Below are 19,592 nucleotides of genomic sequence, written 5' to 3'. Positions count from 1 at the left end.
TTTGAGGTAAAGAATAAATTAAAATATTCATAGAATCAATATTTTTAGATATAGTCTTCAAAGAGATGTAAAACTTAACAGCTATGGGCAGGAGATGGAGTGAACACCTTGGTATCACTCTTCTGTCTTAGAAAAAAAAACTCCACTTGCTTAATGCATTAGAGGAGGGTGCTTTATGTTTCATGTTGTCTTTGGTCTATCTGGATTTATATTTTAACTCAAAGAGTGACATATGTGTTTCAGATATAACTTTTTTATATTATTTATAGGAAAAAAGTTCTCTTTGTTACAAGTCAAGTATTTCAGATGACCACATATGCTAAGCTCAATGACTGTACTCAATTATATACTACAGCAAAACGTAATTATTTTGTGAAAATAAATATATAAAACCAATAATTTTTGTTCTGGCTAATTTTGATTTTTTTCTTTCCCTGGGCTTGGCCTGGAATGGACCTGCCCTTAGCCAGGGGACAGGCTGAGCCTGTCAGACCAGTGTCTGAACAGTAAACAACATCTCTATTGCTAACCTCAGCCTGGCTGAGGTCCTCTGTAAATATAGCTCTGCTCAATAACTATTCTTATCACCTCTTTTTTGGTTCATTTATCTGTTAGCATATATAGCATTTCAGTACAACACTGGCCTCTATTTCTTAGCAGCATTCAGTGTGGAGAAACTTTTCTCTGTACTTTTCTGTGTCTGGATTTATGTCACCTGCCAAAGCACCATTCAGCCGCTGCATGTGCCATCCTGTGGGCTCTCCCTTGTTTAATCCCCGTGGCAGGAGACTTCCAGCCTACAGCACAGCTATTTTAACTCCCTGGGCACACACAGTGAGATACACACCATGCATCTCCCAGCTTTCTATTCACCCTGAGTTTCCTGCTGCGCACTCCACTCATACTTCCCTCCAGTTTCATCATTCACATAAGGCTTGTACAATTCTGCAGAGATTTGATGCCTCCTACCCTGTCTCCTCAGAGTCACTGCAGCCATCACGTTCTTCTCTTGGCCAGGCTCGTGACATCATGTCCCTCCTGTAGCATTGGGATACAAAACACTGCCCAAAGGACTCAACAAGCTTTCAGCATCACTGCCTATCATCAAACAGTGTGTCAGTCTCCTCATTATTGCTTTGTGTGGAGCGGCGAGAAAGAAAAGACACAGAAAATCCCTCCAGCTAGCTTTATTAAAGGCTTCAAAGACAAAAACTGCTAGCTCACGAGAAAGCTCCAACACCTGTTTCAGAGAGCAGGCTCTGAGGCTCGAGCACACATTAGAACATTGAGAAAGTAAAAGTTAAGACAAATAATATACAGAGAAAACTATTTTCTCTCTTGTGTGGGACAAACTTCCTATCCTATTTTGGATGAGAACACACATGGCATTTCCTAGTATTACTTTATTTCAGCTGCTGAGGCAATAACAAATCTGATAATATCAGTATTTATTACCAGCAATTTTTCCACTACGGTGTTTATTCACTTCAATAAGGGTGAACTGAAAGATTTTCTTCCCCACTGTAACATCTATCATATCTTTAAATGTCATGTCAGTACATGAAAAAATGCCAGAAAACTCTTCAAAACAGTTGTCATTCCATGTCTATCTGATGCATATTTCTTAGCACATTCTCTATCATATTTGTACACTTTCTGTTCATTTTACTCTGGCTCTGACTGAAAAAAGGCAAGGAAAATCTGGATTACTGCACGGATTCAGATGGCAACATTACACATCCAAAACTGTGCAGTATGGATATCTCCTTCTTGTCTTGTGATCCACATGTGCAACTGGTTTTTATGATCTAATGTGAATCTCTAATTGAACCATTTATTCAATATTGTCATGGCTTACCTGGGCCTTCATGTATACACTTATTTTTCTCTACCTTATCTCCTTCAATAACTTGTGAATATAAAACATCCAGGGCAATGTGGTAGCTATTATTTAAAAAAAAACAAACCCAGATTGTTACTTTTCTTCTAAGTTAATATGTAAACTTATCTCTTCAAATATCTTAAAATGTTTTACAGACAAACATAATGGAAATAAAACGCATGCCCAGAAGAAGTTTAATACTGGCCTAAACCTATTTATGAATGTGGCTATAAACACAAATATATATGCATGGATAGAATATATAAATGTATCATCAGAATATATAAAAAAATTCTAGCAAGGCAGGGTGATAGAAGAATCACCTGAATAAGGTATACCACATATTTTAGTCCTCTACAAATATCACATTATGCAAGAAATTTCTTGCTCAGTTCTTTTCCCCTGAGAGGACTAGGAAGAAAGAAAATGTAGGTGGAGCCTTCATGCTTTAAACAAAACCAATTTGGTAATTTCTCTGCTGTGTATGAAGTTTGTTAATTTTTAAGTGTGATGCTGAAAATAGCATTTTGATTTTAGTGCCCTTCGGCTACATGGGAAATAATTTCTTTTTCTTTGTAATTTCCCATTACAAAGAACGAGGAAAAATACAGCAAAGCAGAAATTTATCAGACACCTTGTAACAATCAAGAAGGAACAGATGACAATATATTTCCTTACATAATACTACTGAATTAGGTGAAGTAACTCCTGAACTAGAAAAATAAATGCTGCCTATTTTCTTACAATAAAAATAAAACATGATGAAGCAGTAAGACTTCGAGATGATTCATTTTTTCACTTCAGCTCCGCACGAGGTACCTGCAGGTTTCTGCCATTGTAAAAAAGTGGTCTTTATGTATCTTGTAGCAGCTTGCACTTCTTCCAGCCAAGGATCCTCAGCTGTGTCCAGCTTTAAGTTACTGCTGTGGTTTAGACCCAACTGGCAACCAAGCCCCATGAGCCACTTGCTCTCTCTTTCAGGAGAGAACTGGAAGGGCAAAAGTGAGAAAACTTGTAGGCTGAGATAAAGACAATTTAATAGGGAAAGCATAAGCCATGTCACAAGCAAAGTGAACAAGGCATTAATTCACTGCTGCCCATGGGTGTTCAGCCATCCCCAGGAAAGCTGGGCTGCATCATGTGCAGCAGTGACTTTGGGGAAGACAAACACCGTCACCCCAAACATCTCCCCTTCCTCCTTTCTCCCCCAGCTCCACCTGGGAGCATGATGCTGTGTGGTCTGGGGTGTCCCTGGGGTCACTTGGGCCTGGCTGTCCCGCTGTGGCCCCTCCCCACACCCTGTGCACCCCTAGCCCTCTTGGTGGTGGTGGGGGGGTGAGAGGCAGAAAAGACCTTGATGCTGTGTGGGTCCTGCTCAGCAGTAACCAAAACATCTCTGTGTTATCAACACTAACCTTCTAAGCCACAGCCCAAAAAGTGCCCTTTTTGGTGCAAACACCGAGTACAGCACGTAAGGACTTTCCCAACAACAAGACAAAGATTTCACATGAAGTCAAAGTGTTCAGACAAAGCTGACGTTCTTTTACAGTATCATGGAATGGTACCATCTAGATTAGGAAATGTCATTAATTATCTCCCTAACTGCACTGGGAAGCCTAAACCTAAGTCTGCAAAACAAGGTCATCAGGGACTGTTTTTTTTTTTTGTTATAAAGCAGGATAACTCATCACTACAAATCAGAAGGTAGCTCTTATCGAGAGCTTGCCTTTAAAAACGCTAAGGAGAGCAGATGTAGAACAGAAAGAAGGAGGGAGCATTAGAAACAAGCAGCAAAAAGAATAAGGAGCATTTAGAAGTAATGGCAATGGGAGTAATATTAGGAATACTGAAGTATAGTATAGCAAGAAAGAGAGCAGGAAAGAAAAGGTAACTAGCCAGTGAGTGGCACATCTGCGCTTTCTGAAAAACTGTGCAGCTCCATGGAAGAGCCTTAGGAAGCTTCCATGAAGTATAAAAGTAATTACTTCAACATAATGTAGCTTACAGACAGATAGAAAGAAACTGTCCAGACCTCACAGGATAAGGAATTTCTCACAATCAAATGTAAAAACAGCTCTGGATGCTGATTTTTTTTTCCACATTACTGAAAAAAATAGAGATCAGATGTGAGTGTTAAAGGGAACTGAGACAGTAGCAGTAAAAGTGAGCTGCCTCTCAGCCAGCCTGACCTGCACAGCTGATGGTGGCCACATGAAGCAAGACTATGATTCAGAAGAACAAAAAATGATGGGACATTTGACACCTGGCAAGATGAAAAGAAGAATCCTGGAGGACCTGTGTATCCCTCACTTATTCATGACACTGTGCCTACTGAAAACCATCCACAACATGGAAACTGCAGCATGGCTTTCAGGTGCACTGGTATTTACTCCACATAACTAGCAGGCATCGTGCTGAACTTCTCCTGAGGGAAAGGAAAAGGTAAGATTAAGACAATTACATAACTTCAGAGTATTTTAACACTCTGTCATGGTACATGGTTAGCTGAGATGCCAGTATGATTAAGTATTGGAAGTAAATATTTACTTTATTATTTATAAATTATACTCAGAATGGCATATTCCTATGGGCTATTTGCAAAATATAGTTTAGATACAAAAATGACTGACACATAGGTCCTAACAATTTCTATTGCATGTAGCTAGCTTTAAGCATGGCAGAAAGTCCATGAGTCTTGAGAGAACTGCTGCATCCACTAGATAATAAAGGCTAAGAAAATATGTAGTAAATGGAAACAGTCACATGATTGGAACTTGCAAACTTTTACTTCATTTTATTTTAAAGGTATTTGTACTTACATTGTGTATTTCAGTATTTCTGCAGCACCTTTGCTGTGTTGCATCACTGGTTCATTGTTAGGTTTATGCTTATGTATTAGCACAGCAGATGAAAGAAGAATTTCTGGTTTGTTCCTTTTTGTTTCTAACTGATTTTTCTTCCAGGTATTTCAATTTCTTTCCTTCTGGCTAGATAGCTGTTCACATACTTTCCTCTGTATGCAAAGAAACTGCTCTGAAGTCTTGTGCAAATACAGAGGCCTAAGCATTCACAGCAGTACAAAGAGTGAAGAATGCCACTCTAAACTTCTTTATTCTTTTGCCAGTAAACAACTTTGAGTTAGCTTTTACCAGATAACTGGTAAAATGAACTGTTTCTGCACTGCCAGGCCCTGACACTGCAAAAATTATATGTATTCTTAACATTACAAGGTGAGCTGTCACATTGTTTTCAGTGGAGTCACTCAGGTACTTAAACCTACACAAAGAAAATTTCAGGGATAAAGCCCTGTTTGCAGAAACCTGGGTAGCTAGCAAGATCAGGAGCCACAGAATGTCTGCCTGCTCTGCTGTCTGCAGTGAACTTCCTGGCTGACACATTTTTAATTCAAGTTGGTAAGCCGAGACAGGATTTCCACCAAGGCTTTTCCATTTGCACTGTGTGTAAAGTGAGTGATGCCAGTCCTGCCAGCAGAGCAGCAAAGTTTAAGAAACATAACCACAGAAATAACAGATCTGGTATTCTTTTTTTGTCAACTGCTTTTGTCTTTTTGAGCCTTTGAGTTGCTGTCATCAAGCTTCTCTTTAAACTATACAGGTTGGAGTCTTAAAAGCAGACAACAGGGATTCTTGGGTAATCAGATTTGGAATTTTCAGGAATACACTGAAGGCTAAAACAAAAGACAAAGAACTGACAATATTCCATTACACTGCAGTAGAAAACTGTAGAGGACAATAGCATTTACTCAGTCCCTTATAATAATTCTTTTTCTGCAGTTCCTCTGCCCCTTCTGGAGGTGTTTGTGCAGATATGCAGCCAGCCTAGAAGTCAGGTGACAGGTTCAGCTGCAAACTTGCACAGAACAATCAGAGCAGCACGGCAGCTTTCAGCCAGAGCAGCATCTTCAGGCAGCTGCCTGCCCTGCTGCAGAGCTAATGCTACCCGAGGTGGGCTGCACCTGAGGGAAAAGAGAGGAAAAGGAGGTCACGGCAGCCTGGAACCACACTGAACTGCCTGAGGGGCAGATCTTCAGTGCTGTCTCTTCTCATGGATGCTAAGGAACGGGGCAAGAAAAATTATCTCAGTTTTAGGCCTTTTTCGGGGTTTTTTTTGTGCAAATGGCTTTTGGAAAGCAATCGTAATTAGAGAACAGGATTTCTTCACATAAGACAGCTGTTTGTTAAATGAGTGTAACTTTTAGTTTTCTTTCTCTCTCCCACCCTAATGCCTCTTACCACTCTCAAAGGTGCTTTTCTTCTTATCTGCACTTTCATAAAAATTTACCTCTAATTAATTCCCTCTTTTGAATCTTTAAGTTGCAGTTAGAATTTGCTAAATCCTGAAAGTAATTATGCAATCTCCAGGCTGGATCACTTTTCTGTGTAGGCCAGGAGGCAGTGGAGGTAGGACAGTGTGTGTTTCACTTCCTGCTGACAAGGCTGCTGATGCTGCCTTGTGCAAGCCTCCCCTCCTGCCCCCTGCTTGAAATGGGGGCAATTTCTACACCACACCAGCCTCCCTGCTGCAGTAATAATTCTTGCAGCCAGGCAACAAACCACTGTCATTGCCTCTTCAGCCTTCATCCCTAAAGGGTTTTGTTTCCTGATGTCTCATGAGATTTCTCTGTATGTTTTGAATAACTTATTTAAAACCCCACTTCATGTTCCCAAACATCATTTCTTTGACTCAACCACCAAGGCACAGCATCACGGAATGGGTCAGGTCAGAAGGGACCACAGTGGTCGTCTGGCCCAACCTCCCTGCCCACGCAGGGTCTTTCCAGAGCACAGGATTGTGTCCAGATCACTCCAGTGAGGGCATCTCCAGTGAGGGAGCCCCCATACTCTCTCTAGGCAACCTGCTTTACTGTGCGGGTGCCACACACCGGAGAAGTTCTCCCTCACGTTCATGTTCAGCAGGATCTTCCTGCGCACCAGTTCCTGCCCCTTTCCTCTTGTCCTATTGCAGGGCACCGCAAGGAGAGCCTGGAAAACCCCCTTGGCACTGCCCTGGAGTGGCACTACGGACGAGGTCTCCTCCCCAGGCCCAGCTCCCTCAGCCTGTCCTTGCCAACACTTGCTCCGCTCCCTCCATCTTTGCTGCCCTCCGCAGGACCCGCTCCGGGACACTCCAGCCACGGGCCGAGCGCCCGCGCACCTCAGCCGGCAGGACAGCAGCCCCGGTATCCCGGTGCCCGGGTGTGCCGGTGCCCGGGTGTCCCGGTGTCCCGGTGTCCGGGTGTGCCGGTGCCCGGGTGTCCCGGTGTCCCGGTGTCCGGGTGTCCCAGTATCCCGGCTGTCCCGGTGTCCGGGTGTCCCAGTATCCCGGCTGTCCCGGTGTCGTGTCCCAGTATCCCGGGTGTCCCGGTGCCCGGGTGTCCCAGTGTCCCGGGTGTCCCGGTGCCGCCGCAGGGGCCGCTGGGAGCGGGGCGCGCACCACGTGAGCGCCGTGCCCGCACATGGCGGCGCTCACGTGAGCGGGGCGGGGCCGCGCGGGGTCACATGACGCGGCGCCGTCCCGGGGCAGCCCGGCCCATGGCGCCCATGGCCGCGCTGCTGCTCGGCGCCCTCCTGGCGCTGCTCCCGCCCGCCGCCGCCGCCGCGCTCCCGGACTCCTACCAGGACCTGTGCAGGTGGGCGCGATGGGGCGGGTGCGGAAGGGCTGTACCGGGGGGTACCGGCGGCGGGTGTATCTTGGTGCCCGTGCCGCTCCTGCCCTCCGCGGCACCGGGACTCGGCGGCGCGGGCACGGCCCCCGGGCTGTCGGGCCCCCGGGCTGTCGGGCCCTATTGGCCCCCGGGCTGTCGGTGGCCCGTCCCGGGAAGGGTCAGGCCGGGGAGCCTCGGGGGAAGCGGGGCCGTGTCCCCGGGCGTGAGGCCGAGGCAGGTCCGTGGCGAAGGCGCAGCAGCGCCGGGGGCCTGAGGGGCTCTGGCCTGCGGGACCTCTCTGCGGGGATCTCCGCACACACAGGAAATGTGCGGGGGAGAGCACGAGCAGAGTTGCGCTGTGCAGGGCGCCTGTGGTCGGTGTAGTCTGAGAAACAAAGTGTTGTTGGTTTGGAAGGGATGTCACTTGAGAGTTCTTGCTAAGGATATCGCCATGTGCCACTCGCTTCTTACAGGTGAGTGGAGAAAGCTTTGGGAAACTTAACTCGTAGAGATATCACCTTTATTCATGTCTTGACGTTTTTCTGCTCTAGCCATGAATTTAACATAGCACCAATGTGCTGCCAGTCTTAATTTCTTAATCATTTAGCCAGAATATGCAGGGTTCATACAAGAGCTTATTTCATTCAGTGTCACTCTGAAGGCACCAGTGTAGCAGGGTGAATGTAGCCTTAAGGGATTGCTGGAGGGAATGGGCTCTCCACCTGGAAGAATCTGGGATATGATATTCCTAAATTATGAAAAAAGGGGGGGGAAAGTGGGTTGGTTTTCAAGAATAACCCATAAGGGTGGCAAATTGGTTTTGTCAGATGACCAACCTAATTGCAGAATCAAGGCACTACTGTGTCGCTTTTGGAGAGAATTTACTACTTTGATGAGTGATGTTTGTCGGTGTTGGGTTTTTTGTTGTTTTTTTTTTTTTCTTTTCCTTTGTTGTGTGTCTGTTACTAGAGGAATATTTGAGAGTGCTGTGGAGAGACATGCAGTCTCATTTTGGATGCAAATTACTTCAGCTGGTTTCATTTTGTTACTGGCAAGTGGAAATAATTTGCACGCAGATAGCACAATCAGCAGGGTTTCTTTTTAAGATGGACTGCTTTGAAAGCATGTATTTGCTGTTGTGCCATGGTGGTGAAAAATCTGCTTTGAAGAACTTATATCCAGTAATCCATAATGGGTAAAAAAAAAAGAACTTGAGCTCTGGTAGGTGGGAAGTCCCCATGGAGTTCAGTGGTGAGGTTTCTTCTTGGCTACAGTTGCCAGAAAACTGTACCAAGTGCGGAATGATGCAGGCAATGCAAACACACTGCTGGTGGCTTTCTCAGCCAAAAGTTGCAATGTCGGTGTGCAGGACAAGGCCCTGACCAGCCTATTTTTGTACTGGCTTAAAACAAGGTTTTTATTTGTTTTACAGCTGTCAAGAAAACAGTGTCCTGGGTTTTTGTGTAATAGGGCTGGTGAAACTGCAGCAGCTGTTGCATCTGGTGTGTGAGTGTCAGAAAGTTAGCAAAGAGGGAAATTGCTGGGGATTAGAAGAGGCACTGGCTGTCCTTTAAGTAAGAGTAGGAAAGCTGTTTGGCAGGGAGGAGGAAAGGTGTCAAAACTATTTTGCACAAGAACTGCGGCATGAGGCTACTTAAACTGGAATTGGAGGTTTTTGTTGTTTGTTTTGTGTAGCCTTACAGCTGCTATGCTTGGATGGTCTCAGGAAAGAAGAAAAGCTTTCATTCTCTGAAACTTTGTCTAATGGCATGGCTTCAGTCACTGATTTTGTTATGCTTTCTCCTTTGTTCTTGTGTGCTCTGGCAGCTGACTGTGGCTGTCATGTGACTTGCAGTTGGAATTCTTTTTTTATCTTCTGTGTAGAGGTTTCTCCAGGATTGCTGCAGTATGAATACCTGGGAAAGAGTACAGGGAACTGCTTGGGTATAGGAAGTTACTGGCCAGCCTGGTCTCTCAAAGTTTTTCTTCTTCCCCTTATATCTTTTATGTTATGATGCAGGAAAAATTCTGGAGTCAGAATTAATTTTGTGACAGGTTATTTAAGTCCGTCTACTTCAAAAGAAATCTTGACAGTTTGGGTTCACCTTCTACATAACACTGCAAAAGCTGCTGTGTAATTTTCCTTTCTTTCTTAAAAAAATGCAGAATATATGATGGTAGAACAGCACATACAAACTGCCTTCTCTGTGGTCTGTTTTGCCTGAGGATCTATCCTGGATGAGAGGTGATTTAATGACTGATGATGTTTTTGTCCCCTTGCAAGGATAGGAGCCGGTGCATAACTTCAGTGATTTTTTTACTTGTGGATGTAAGGGAATCTCAAACTGCTGTACAACACAGGATTGCTATTACACAGACTCCAGACTTTGGGGTTGTAAGTCAGTTCTATTTTATGTTAAATGCGTAGTTTTAACACAATTCCTACAGCTGACTGTACCTGCTCTTCTGCTCATTCAAAACGGTCTTTTTAGCCTTTGTTGTGAAACCACAACTGTGCTCATCTGTGCTGCTTGAAACCCCAAGCTTGTCCTTGGTGAGGAAACACATGCTGAGTACAGAGAGGTGACCTTTGGGTGCACTCATTCAGCTCTATTAAGTGCTTTGACATATTTAAGTGGGAGATGTCATAAATAAGATATTACTGGACTTATACACTAATGTGAATGGCTGTGTCACGTGCCTGGGAAGCTGCCATTGTAGTGTCTGAATGTGATTTCTCAGCACATGAGCCACCTCCTATAGCTTTTGCATCCTTAAACTTCAGGTTGCTACCCCTTTTCTTAAGCATTCTCTGAAATGGTGTAGTAGATGTGGTTTAGAGTGCAGCATGAAAAACCAAATGTCTTCTGGATGCAAAAAGCAGAAGATGTTGTAGTGTAGCTGTGAGGCTGTCATGCATGATGCACACGCAAGAAAACTTGCCTGAAGATACACAGTGTGCGTGGTAGCTGGAAAAGGGGACGGGTGAGCTAGAGAGAATTATGCATGGGTAGGGATGCATTAAAAAGCTCTTGAGGCACAGTGATGGCTGTACTTTGTGCTGTTCAAGCTCTCATTTTCTGTAAGGAGAGCTTGCTTTGGCATAGAGATTTCTTTACTGTACACATTCGTGTGAAAAGGGCAGTCACATCTAATAATGATTTCTGTGGCAAGTGAGCTGCAAGCTTCAAATTTACAGTGGCCATCTGTAAATGGAAATTGTTCCTGATCTTGTCTGCCCGAGATTGTGCTGGTTGAAACTGCTGGTAAAGAGCTTTGGATACTCGTTTAATCTCTGCAGTGTTCTAATAGCTGAGAAGCATCTGGGCACAAAACCGTGTGGCTGCATAATCACATGTGGATGTGCTTTCCAGCTCTGTGGTCGTAGGTTGCCTTGTCTCTCTGCCAGGTCGTCTGTGTGACACCGCCTCAGCAAAATGAGCTATTTCAGTGCATTCCCCTGAGAGGAAACACATGATTCTTTGCGACTGTGCTTTACAGCCGTTTGGAGCAGGGTGCACTGTTCTTCCCAGCAGCCATCCCTTGGGTAACAGTTTGAGAACCAAAAAGCTTGAGCTGCTGTTGGAGATTGGTGGCCGTAGTCTCTCCGGTGCTCTGCTGATTTGAAGTGGTTCCCTAGCGCTCAGGCCTCAAGGTGGCTCTGGTGTTGGGATGCACTTGCTGTGACAGGAGTTAGCCTTTTGCACCTTGCTTGATTCAGTGCCTGAGCTTCTCATCACAAAGTAAACTGGGCGTGCTTTTCCCTTTCTCATGTGATTTTTTTCATATTGCTTCTTTGATTTGTTAAGAAAAGCAGAGCTCTTGCTTGATGTTGCAGCTTGCTGAGAAGTAGATTAATTTTCTTTTTCTTGTGATTGCTTCAGTGTCTCAAGAATGATGTTAGGTGGCTGAAAAGGCTGATCTGCAGGCAGGGTTATTCCCAATAACTCTTTTGGACTTTGCTTGCACAACTGCTTTTGACAGTGGTCTGAGCTGGCCCTGCCTCCTTCTGTGCGTGCTGGTGTATGGCCAGAAACCAGCATGAGCCAGACGGGGAACTGGCCAGGCTCAGTCCCCCTCCACACACATGCACCTGTTGTTTTTGCTGAGTTAATTTTGAGAGAGGACAGTCCCTGAGCCCAGCTTGTGTCAGGTGCTTGGGCCAGCAAAGCTGGCAGGAGACAGGAGAGCCTGACCTGGGGGGATTGACATGCCTGGTGTATGTTTCAGCCCTTAATTGTAGGATAGTTTGCAGTTGGGTTTATCAGAAAACAAGCGTTGTGGTTTCAGCAAAAGTAACTGTTTGGCAATTTTATGCAGGGCAGACAGCATGTTTGAGCCCTGACCTTGAACTGCTCCAGAAATGGCTGTTTGAGTGGTTTAATCTGTGAGGTAGCACCTGTACTGAGCCCCCTGGATCAGAGGATGCACCACACTCCACCCCATGATCGTGGCTGTTGCTTTTTAAAGGTGCTGATATAACAGCTCCCTAAACTAGCTCAACTGCATTGAAGTAGGATAGCTTAAGCCCTTCAAACAAGATAACTTTGTGTGGCCCTGGCAAAGAGGTGATTACATCAGGCACCATCACTGGTGGAGGCGAGTGCTGAGCAGGCTGGAGGAAGCCGGTCCATGTGACTCACGTGGTCAGGATGTGCAATGTGGTTGCCAACAGGTTGTTTCCATTATGGATTGCAGTGCAGAGGTCAGCTTGTATCTTACTGGAAAGTAGAGCACATGCAACTTGAAACCATTCCCAGGTACTGATTTTAATGCCTGGAGTCTTACTTGTGTGAGAAATAATTCTTGTTTTTACTGTGAAAGTACTTTGCATCTCTCTGAGAACAGCTGCTTAGGCTACATCTGGGCTGCTGTTACTTACAATGAATAAATCCCACCTTGCTCCTCCCACACAGTAGAAAAAATAGAAGTCTCTGTAACATCCATGAAAGTAATACTACTCTGATTTTCACTTCTATGTGCCCCTGAAGTTGTGGTTTGGAACATGATTGAACATTGGATTTCATATTTCTTTTGTGCAGACTGTTTTGAAGGATTCCTCAATCTTCCCTGTCCAGGGGCCTGTTACAGGGCGGAGGGAAGGTCTGGCTTCAGTGGTTGCTTTGCTTCTGTTCTGTAAGCTGCACATCTTGTTTCTGTTTTGCTTCTGGCCTGTGGGTGAACTGACTTGAAGATGCTGATTTCCTCTATTTCATAACATGGAACTGGAAAAGCAAAACCTTAATCTCAGTGATAATTCTGTTGTGTGAAGGACTTAAATTCTTGTTCCATTCACAAATAGATTTTAGCTTGCAAGGTCTCTATAAAAACCAACAACACACTGAAGAACACCCCAGCTTGATCAAAAACATTGTGCCTTAGTGTTATATACCAGTCAAAAAAAAAAGACTGCTGGAGCGCTTCAGAAATTTTCAGTTCTCAATTTGAGAAATGCTAACTTTCTGGAGCTTCATTGTGAAGAAATTTGGTTTGGATTGAAATGCGTTTTCTCCTGGATGTAAAACCAGTTTTGGTTTTAATCTCTTGCTGTTTTCAGAGCTCTTGAAGATAGTCAGGTTTTTGTAACTTTGTTTTTTTTTTTTTTTTGTGTGTTGAGAAGCTTTATTCCATTGTTGAACTTTGGTTATTCTGTGCCATATTCTCATCATCCTCCTGCACTGATATTGCCTCTATCCACTTCAGAAATGCATTAGACTAGCTGAGAGAACTAATCAGTATGATTGTAAAAGGTCAGGTCTGCCAGCTTATGAGGAAAGAATAATGGCAAGTATTTGTCTAGGATTGAGACACAGTCCTTGAATACATACTTTTATTAATGCTTTGGGTATGACTCAATACCTGGCAAGTTATTTTGACCCTGGTGTTAGGATATGAATATAATGTCATGGTAATATATATGCTCAAATATAATATTATGCTAATGTAGAAAGACTTTCTTTGTTTTTTCAGTTTGCAGAGAACGCTCTTTTATTTGTCCCTAACTTGTTCCACCCATCAGCAGTCTGAGTTGAACACGGCTGCTGTAGTACAGGGAATCCAAGAGCCCTGTAGTCAGTAATTAAAATGGAAAAGTATGTGTTATCTTACTGCTGGCCCCTTGATTAGATAGGGGATGCACTGGGTTTGAGAAGAATTTTCAGAGGATTTAAAATTTAAAATAAAGTAGCTGAACTGTTGTTGCCCCTTTCTCATCCGAGGACTGGAGTTCAGAGCTGAACAGGAATGGTGTCCCCTCCTGGGGGATCTGGAGTATGATAATGCTGAGTGGTGCAACACATATGACCTAGAGATTAAGGCAAACAAACCTGATGGGTGAAGCTTCTTATCAACTGAGATTTGTACATTAAGACAAATGCTTCTGCGGGTGAGATAGGTGCACTAAATTTTGTGTGAGTTTTAAATAACAGGAATGCCTAATAAGTCACTGTGGCATCCTCAGTTTTCTGGTGTGTTGGTGAGTGTATAATTCTACTGAAGTTTCCACTTGGAATAGAAAGGCAGCTGGGGAATCTGTTATGTTGCAAAAATCAAGTGTCCAGAAGATGCAGGCGGCTGCCAGTGCCAGAAGAGGGATCGCTGAGCCAAGGTGACAGCAAACATTTATGGAGTTGTGCTTTTTTAACAGAGCTTGGCCAGAACACCCTGATAGTAAGCCAGGCTGTCTAAAGAGCTCATGGCTCTAAACTAGATGACCTGGGCCTGCCTCAGCACTGAGCAGTGCTGTGTCATGCAACTGGCCACATTTCACTGCAGTCATACTGCCTGCTGTGAGGGGAGGGAATCCTTGCTCTGCCTCTGAACTGTGCTGCATTTGATTTTTTTTCTGCTGTTACTCAGATTTATTCTTGATTATGTTTAACCTGAGCTTCATGTTCCTTTTCCAGTTTTCAGACAGCTGGCTTTCTGATAGGCCTGTAGCTAGGTAGTGTGATCTTTTCACTGTCTGCTTGTTTTCCAGCTTTTGACATATATGTAATGCCTAAAGGTGCAGCTGGGCTCTAATAAGCACTGTTAGCATCTTTTGGTCTGAGTACTGTATGACTCTCAACCTCAATTTTGACCCTGAAGCTGGGTGACTCTGCTGCTCTATTCCACTTAGATTTTGAACTTCTTCCACTGTTGTTGGGCAGAACACTAAGTAAGGTGCAGTAGTGTCTGGCCTGCCAAAGTCATCTGAGAAATTTATCGGGCTGTCAAGGATAATGTATCACAGGTGATGATCCTGAGTCAGGGTGGCCTTCATAGAGATTTGATGGGAAGAATGGATGATTGGGTGTTCAAGACAGGGAAAAATGGACTCACTGTTACATTCCACAAGTGGTTAAATCTGTTCTGCTCTTAGTCCCAACAAAGTAGCATTTATTTCTGGCATTTACAAATACAGAACATGAATAGGAATTTAAGCTAGTGGTGCTCTTAGCCTTTAACTTGTTTATTTCAGGGACTGGTATCTAGATGGGATGCAATTCAGACAATTTGAATACCAACTCACAGGCATTTTTGTCTTTTCAGTTACACTTGGGAAGCAATTGATGCCGACAAAAAGGTGCTTTATAAAATAAATTTCTGTTCTGGTGTTGAAGAGTGTGGAACGGCAAGTGCAGTCTGTGCGTATGACATCAAGACGAATACCCATGTGTCTGTAGGTAAGTATGGAAGTGTCTTGTAGGTGGTGCAGAGCCATGTTAATGGATGGTCTTATAACTGTTGCAAAGTTTGATGTGTTAGCAAAGATTTCCTTCCACTTCCCCCGCCCTCCCCTTGGAACTGTGTAAAACCTTGGTTTTCTGCAGATTTACTAGGGAGATTTGGTAAAACATAATCTTACTGTAGATAATGACTTTATGGGACAGTGAAATGGATCTTGTGCTCTAGTTAACTGTAATCTAGTGTGAAAGTATGCAAGGCTACCTCCAGGACAATAAATGCATCTACCTCTTCAGGGTATGGACTGTGCACAACTTTGTAAATACTGAACACAGAATAGGGCTTGAGTTACAGCTCTAAAGTATACTCAGCCTAGCCTGATGTAATGTCAGGTCTTTGTTCAGAGGTGGGTTACTCTTTGTAATGCAATCTTGGGAGTATTGCGAAGTGTCTGGGGTGTCATCTTCAAGTTGTTCCATACAGAAAGGAAGCTAATTACATGCAGTTCTCTGGTTGTGGTTACACTTGTGAAATCTGGTGTCAGCTTCAGTAGTTCACAGATGTCCTTGGTATTCTGAGGAGAGGCGGACTTGTGCATGCTGATCTAAATATGAAACTGACGTATTCCTATACATGTACACGTGATTTCATCAGTCAGAAGCACCTTGTGCTCTGAACAGTATTTTTTAATGAGTTAATGTGATTTATTTTCATGGATGTTTGTCGCTTTCAAGGTTGCTTTTGTGTTTTGGCTAACGGGACAATAATATATGAGTATTATTCAAGAGGCTTTCTCATAGTTGACTGTAACTTCTAATATAATAAAGTAATAGCATTCTGAAGAGCAATGTCTCTTCAGACTGCTTCATAGTATCTGCAGACCTGAAGTCTGATTTAATGTGCTTGCCAGTCTTGGCAGACAGCTCTTAAAAGAAGCTATGATTCTTCATTGAATTGCCTGAGCTTGAACTGCCAGAATGTGGTGAGGAGGAAAGTGTTTCTCATCTGTATGCCAATGCACATCAGCTAGTCAGCTTCTATTCTCCCCACACCTCTCTATTAACAGTAGAGATGCTTTGGTTTCAGTCTATGCTTGATGAGTGCTTTTCAAACAAACTAGTAATGTTGGGACCCAGGCTTACAGAATCACTGAGTGCATGAATAAAGTTATATTCTGGCTCCCGAGTTCTCTGGGATGACTGGTTAGATCACATTTGTATTCAAACTGCAACTGCATGTAGTGTAGCATCTCTGAGGAGTATGGCATGTTAAAGCACTTGATGCTGTTATTCTTGTTGTACATTTTAGGAACAGAACACATTTTTATTTCCTGCTGATGGGGGTCTCAGCTCATATGCTGTTGAGGCTTCAGTTGCCTGTGGATTAGAAAAGAAAGCAGCATCTGAGTGTCAGTTTTAACTTGCTGCTTTGGGTGAGACTGGAATGTGGCAGGTGGAGTGAGATTGAGGAAGTCTGTTCTCCACAGGGAGGTGTGAGAACTAGAGGTTTGTGTAGGTTTTGTTCCATATTTCTTGTGGAGAGAGGAAGGGCAAACAGAGCTGTGTGGTGACTGAGCAGTATCAAATATTGCTCTGTATGGAAACCTTGAGTTCCTGGGTGCCTCTGTGCTTCGGAGTGGAAGAGGATTTAGCAACAGATATATTGGGTCTTGCCAGGGCAGTTTGAAATGACTTTCAAAGGTTAAGCCATGAATCTTGTTCAAGTGGGATGTATTTTTAACTACCCTGCAATAAAGTGCAAAAACAAGGTGAGCAGTTAACATTGTCATTGAATTTTGGTTTTTTCTATTGGTGAAATTGTCCAAGTTTTGTTCTTGCTCATGCCTCTAAATGCCTTGAAGCTTCATCACTGTCACACTGAGTTTAGATCATGCTAATGGGTTATCAAAGTTGTTTGCTAAAAAATTAAAAAAAAAAAATCACTCCTAGTGAGAAAAGAGGAATCCCTCTGAATCTCCAGGTCTAGGCAGGTGTAGAGTCCTGGCTACCTAAACCTGCTAAACCACATACTTGTCTTCAAGCAGTTCAGATGGCATGAGGTTACCTGTATGCCGAAGCTGTGGGCTGATGAAGGACATTTATTTGGGGGAAGAAGGGCAGTTTGTCAACTGATGAATTTTGTTAAGTAGTAAGCTTTCTTCAAATATGGGCTTAATCAGTTCTTCATTCTTTCAGAAAAAAAAATGCAATGCAAACAATGCTTTTGTTTTTTAAATATTATCTGTGCAAGGGATGACAGCTGTAAGACCGTTTGTTGCTCCCAGCTTTGAGGGGTGTTTAGGCCATATGCTTTGTGGCAGTAATCAGCCTGTATTCCAGGTAAGCCTTGTGACTAACCTTAACTGTATGTCAGTGATGTACCAGGGTTTGCATGGAGACCCCAAGGGCCTCTCCTCTGCACTGTTATTGATTAATCCTTGAAGTTTTCAAGGATAGGCAGATGTTTAGTTCATGAACATCAGTGAAGACAGAAATGACATGGTAGTTAACTTTTCAGCTTGCCATGATGCCTAGTGACTCATGTGCCATGTACTTGGACTGCTCCTAGAAAATGGAGATATTACTTTGTGTCTGTTAACCTGATGGTGGAATGTGCACTTTGTCCAGCTGCTGTAGGATGAGTGGACATGAAATGATAGCTGCCACCTAAATGCCACTTTCTTCTGGACAACTTATTAAATATTGTCCATGAGTGCCTTTTTCCTGCTGAGTAGCTAAACAGATGGAGTCAATGAACAGAAAATATTGGGGACAGTGCCTTTGGTACTGATTTAGCACAACTGTGTAATATGAAGTATTTGGTGTTAATTTCTGTGAACAGTACTAGCTGATTTGTAGTGTGTTGCTTTATGGAAGCAACATGTCTCTGAAGGCATGAAGAAATATGAGTGATGGTTGTAGAGGGAGCTTGATGCTACAGTAAAAGTGGTTGCAGCTGTGGGAAGGAAGCTGATCATGTGAGGGGCTGATATTCCTTGCCCTGTGAGCAAGGGTGTGACGAGGCATGTGCCTCTGAAGAGACTTTTAGCAAGTTCCCAGACTTAATTGTAAGCATATAAGGGGGAAGAGATCATATGTGTTGGCTTGCAGTAAACAAGATTTACTGGCTGAACTTGTTTTTTCTTGAATATTACTTTAACTGAGAAAATTGGAATAAGCTCAGAAGTGCCTTTAACGCAATGCGCTGTGTTTTTAGCACAGAGAGAAGCTGGTGCTTACAGAGCACAAAGTCCTCAGATGGTGCAGCCATAAGTTCCCTGCTAAATGGGAGCTTATAGCTGTATACATTTATAACTGGAGAGGTTTGAAGTCATGTGCATATTGTTACTATATACATCTCTTGGCTAGAAAGTTGTGTTGGCTTCCTTCTGCTAATCTGTGGAAGAAAAGAGGACACCTTGAGAGTATCTTCTAAGCAATCATGTGATAAGCAACACTTGTGCTCTCAAAGCGCTGTGTAGCTCTTAGGTTTAAGACAGCTGCATGGCACTTTGGTTAGCATCAATGCTGGAAGCTGTAGAACCTGAAGATGGCCTTTTGATAATACAGGAAATAAAAAAGGCACAAACCACATGTATGATCTTTCTGCACAGTTTTTTGACTTCTGCTCCCGTTCTGCTCTCTAGGCTGTATTATGTGGGTACAGTGTAGCTTTCCTTGCCTTAAGTGAGGAGGTAACCATCTTGGCAAAGTTCCTACAAGTGTGTTTTTTAAAAATGAAACGTTTGGCCTAGGTACAAAGCTGCTATCTGCAGTGATTACAGATTTGACTTGCTTTCTCCCTACTGTAAACATAAACTGAAATGGAAAGGGGGAAATTGATCCATGCTCACACTTTAGAACATTTTATGTAGTTCAAACTCATGGCAGACTTGAAATCTACTTCTTTAAAAAACAAACAAACAAAAAAACCCCACCCAAAAAACCCAAAAATAAAACAAAAAAAAAACCACCCCAGGATGGAATTAGCATGTAAGGTCTAAAAACGGTTGGTGTTTAATATTAACCAAAATGGGCTTGAGCAGGAACATTTCAGTGGCCTGAGCTGGTGCTCAGCATGACTTGAAATGTGTTCCACCTTTCCCCTTCACGTCAAGTGCTGGGGAGGAGAGCAGTGTGCAGTGACAAAGCACTGCCCCTACTGGTGTGCATCGTGTGAGCTGTGCTAAAGGGGGTGGGGGATGCGGGGGATTTGCACTGAGGCAGTGGATCTGTGCTGGGTTTGTCTGCAGAGAGCGCCAGTGCATGGGCACCAGTGTGTTCTTCATTAAGTAGATTAAAGATTAATGGAGCCAGCAATGTGCACCTGCAGCCCAGAAAGCCAGCTGTATCAAAAGCAATGTGGCCAGCAGGTCGA

At 43.6% G+C, this 19,592-nt stretch overlaps 1 protein-coding gene across 1 annotated transcript in view; it reads left to right on the top strand.

The window, feature by feature from the left end:
• Positions 1-7,393: 7,393 nt before the first annotated feature.
• IGF2R (insulin like growth factor 2 receptor) overlaps positions 7,394-19,592 on the top strand; it is a 55,368-nt gene continuing 43,169 nt past the window's right edge. Inside the window, exons 1-2 of the mRNA XM_064413265.1 lie at positions 7,394-7,532; positions 15,081-15,214. Of these exons, the coding sequence (XP_064269335.1) occupies positions 7,402-7,532; positions 15,081-15,214 (265 nt within the window). The 5' untranslated portion in view covers positions 7,394-7,401. The remainder of the gene's footprint in view (positions 7,533-15,080; positions 15,215-19,592) is intronic.

Source organism: Passer domesticus, chromosome 3 (assembly GCF_036417665.1).
Source record: "Passer domesticus isolate bPasDom1 chromosome 3, bPasDom1.hap1, whole genome shotgun sequence".
Lineage (NCBI taxonomy): Eukaryota > Metazoa > Chordata > Aves > Passeriformes > Passeridae > Passer > Passer domesticus.
This window is presented reverse-complemented; position numbering and strand designations above follow the sequence as displayed.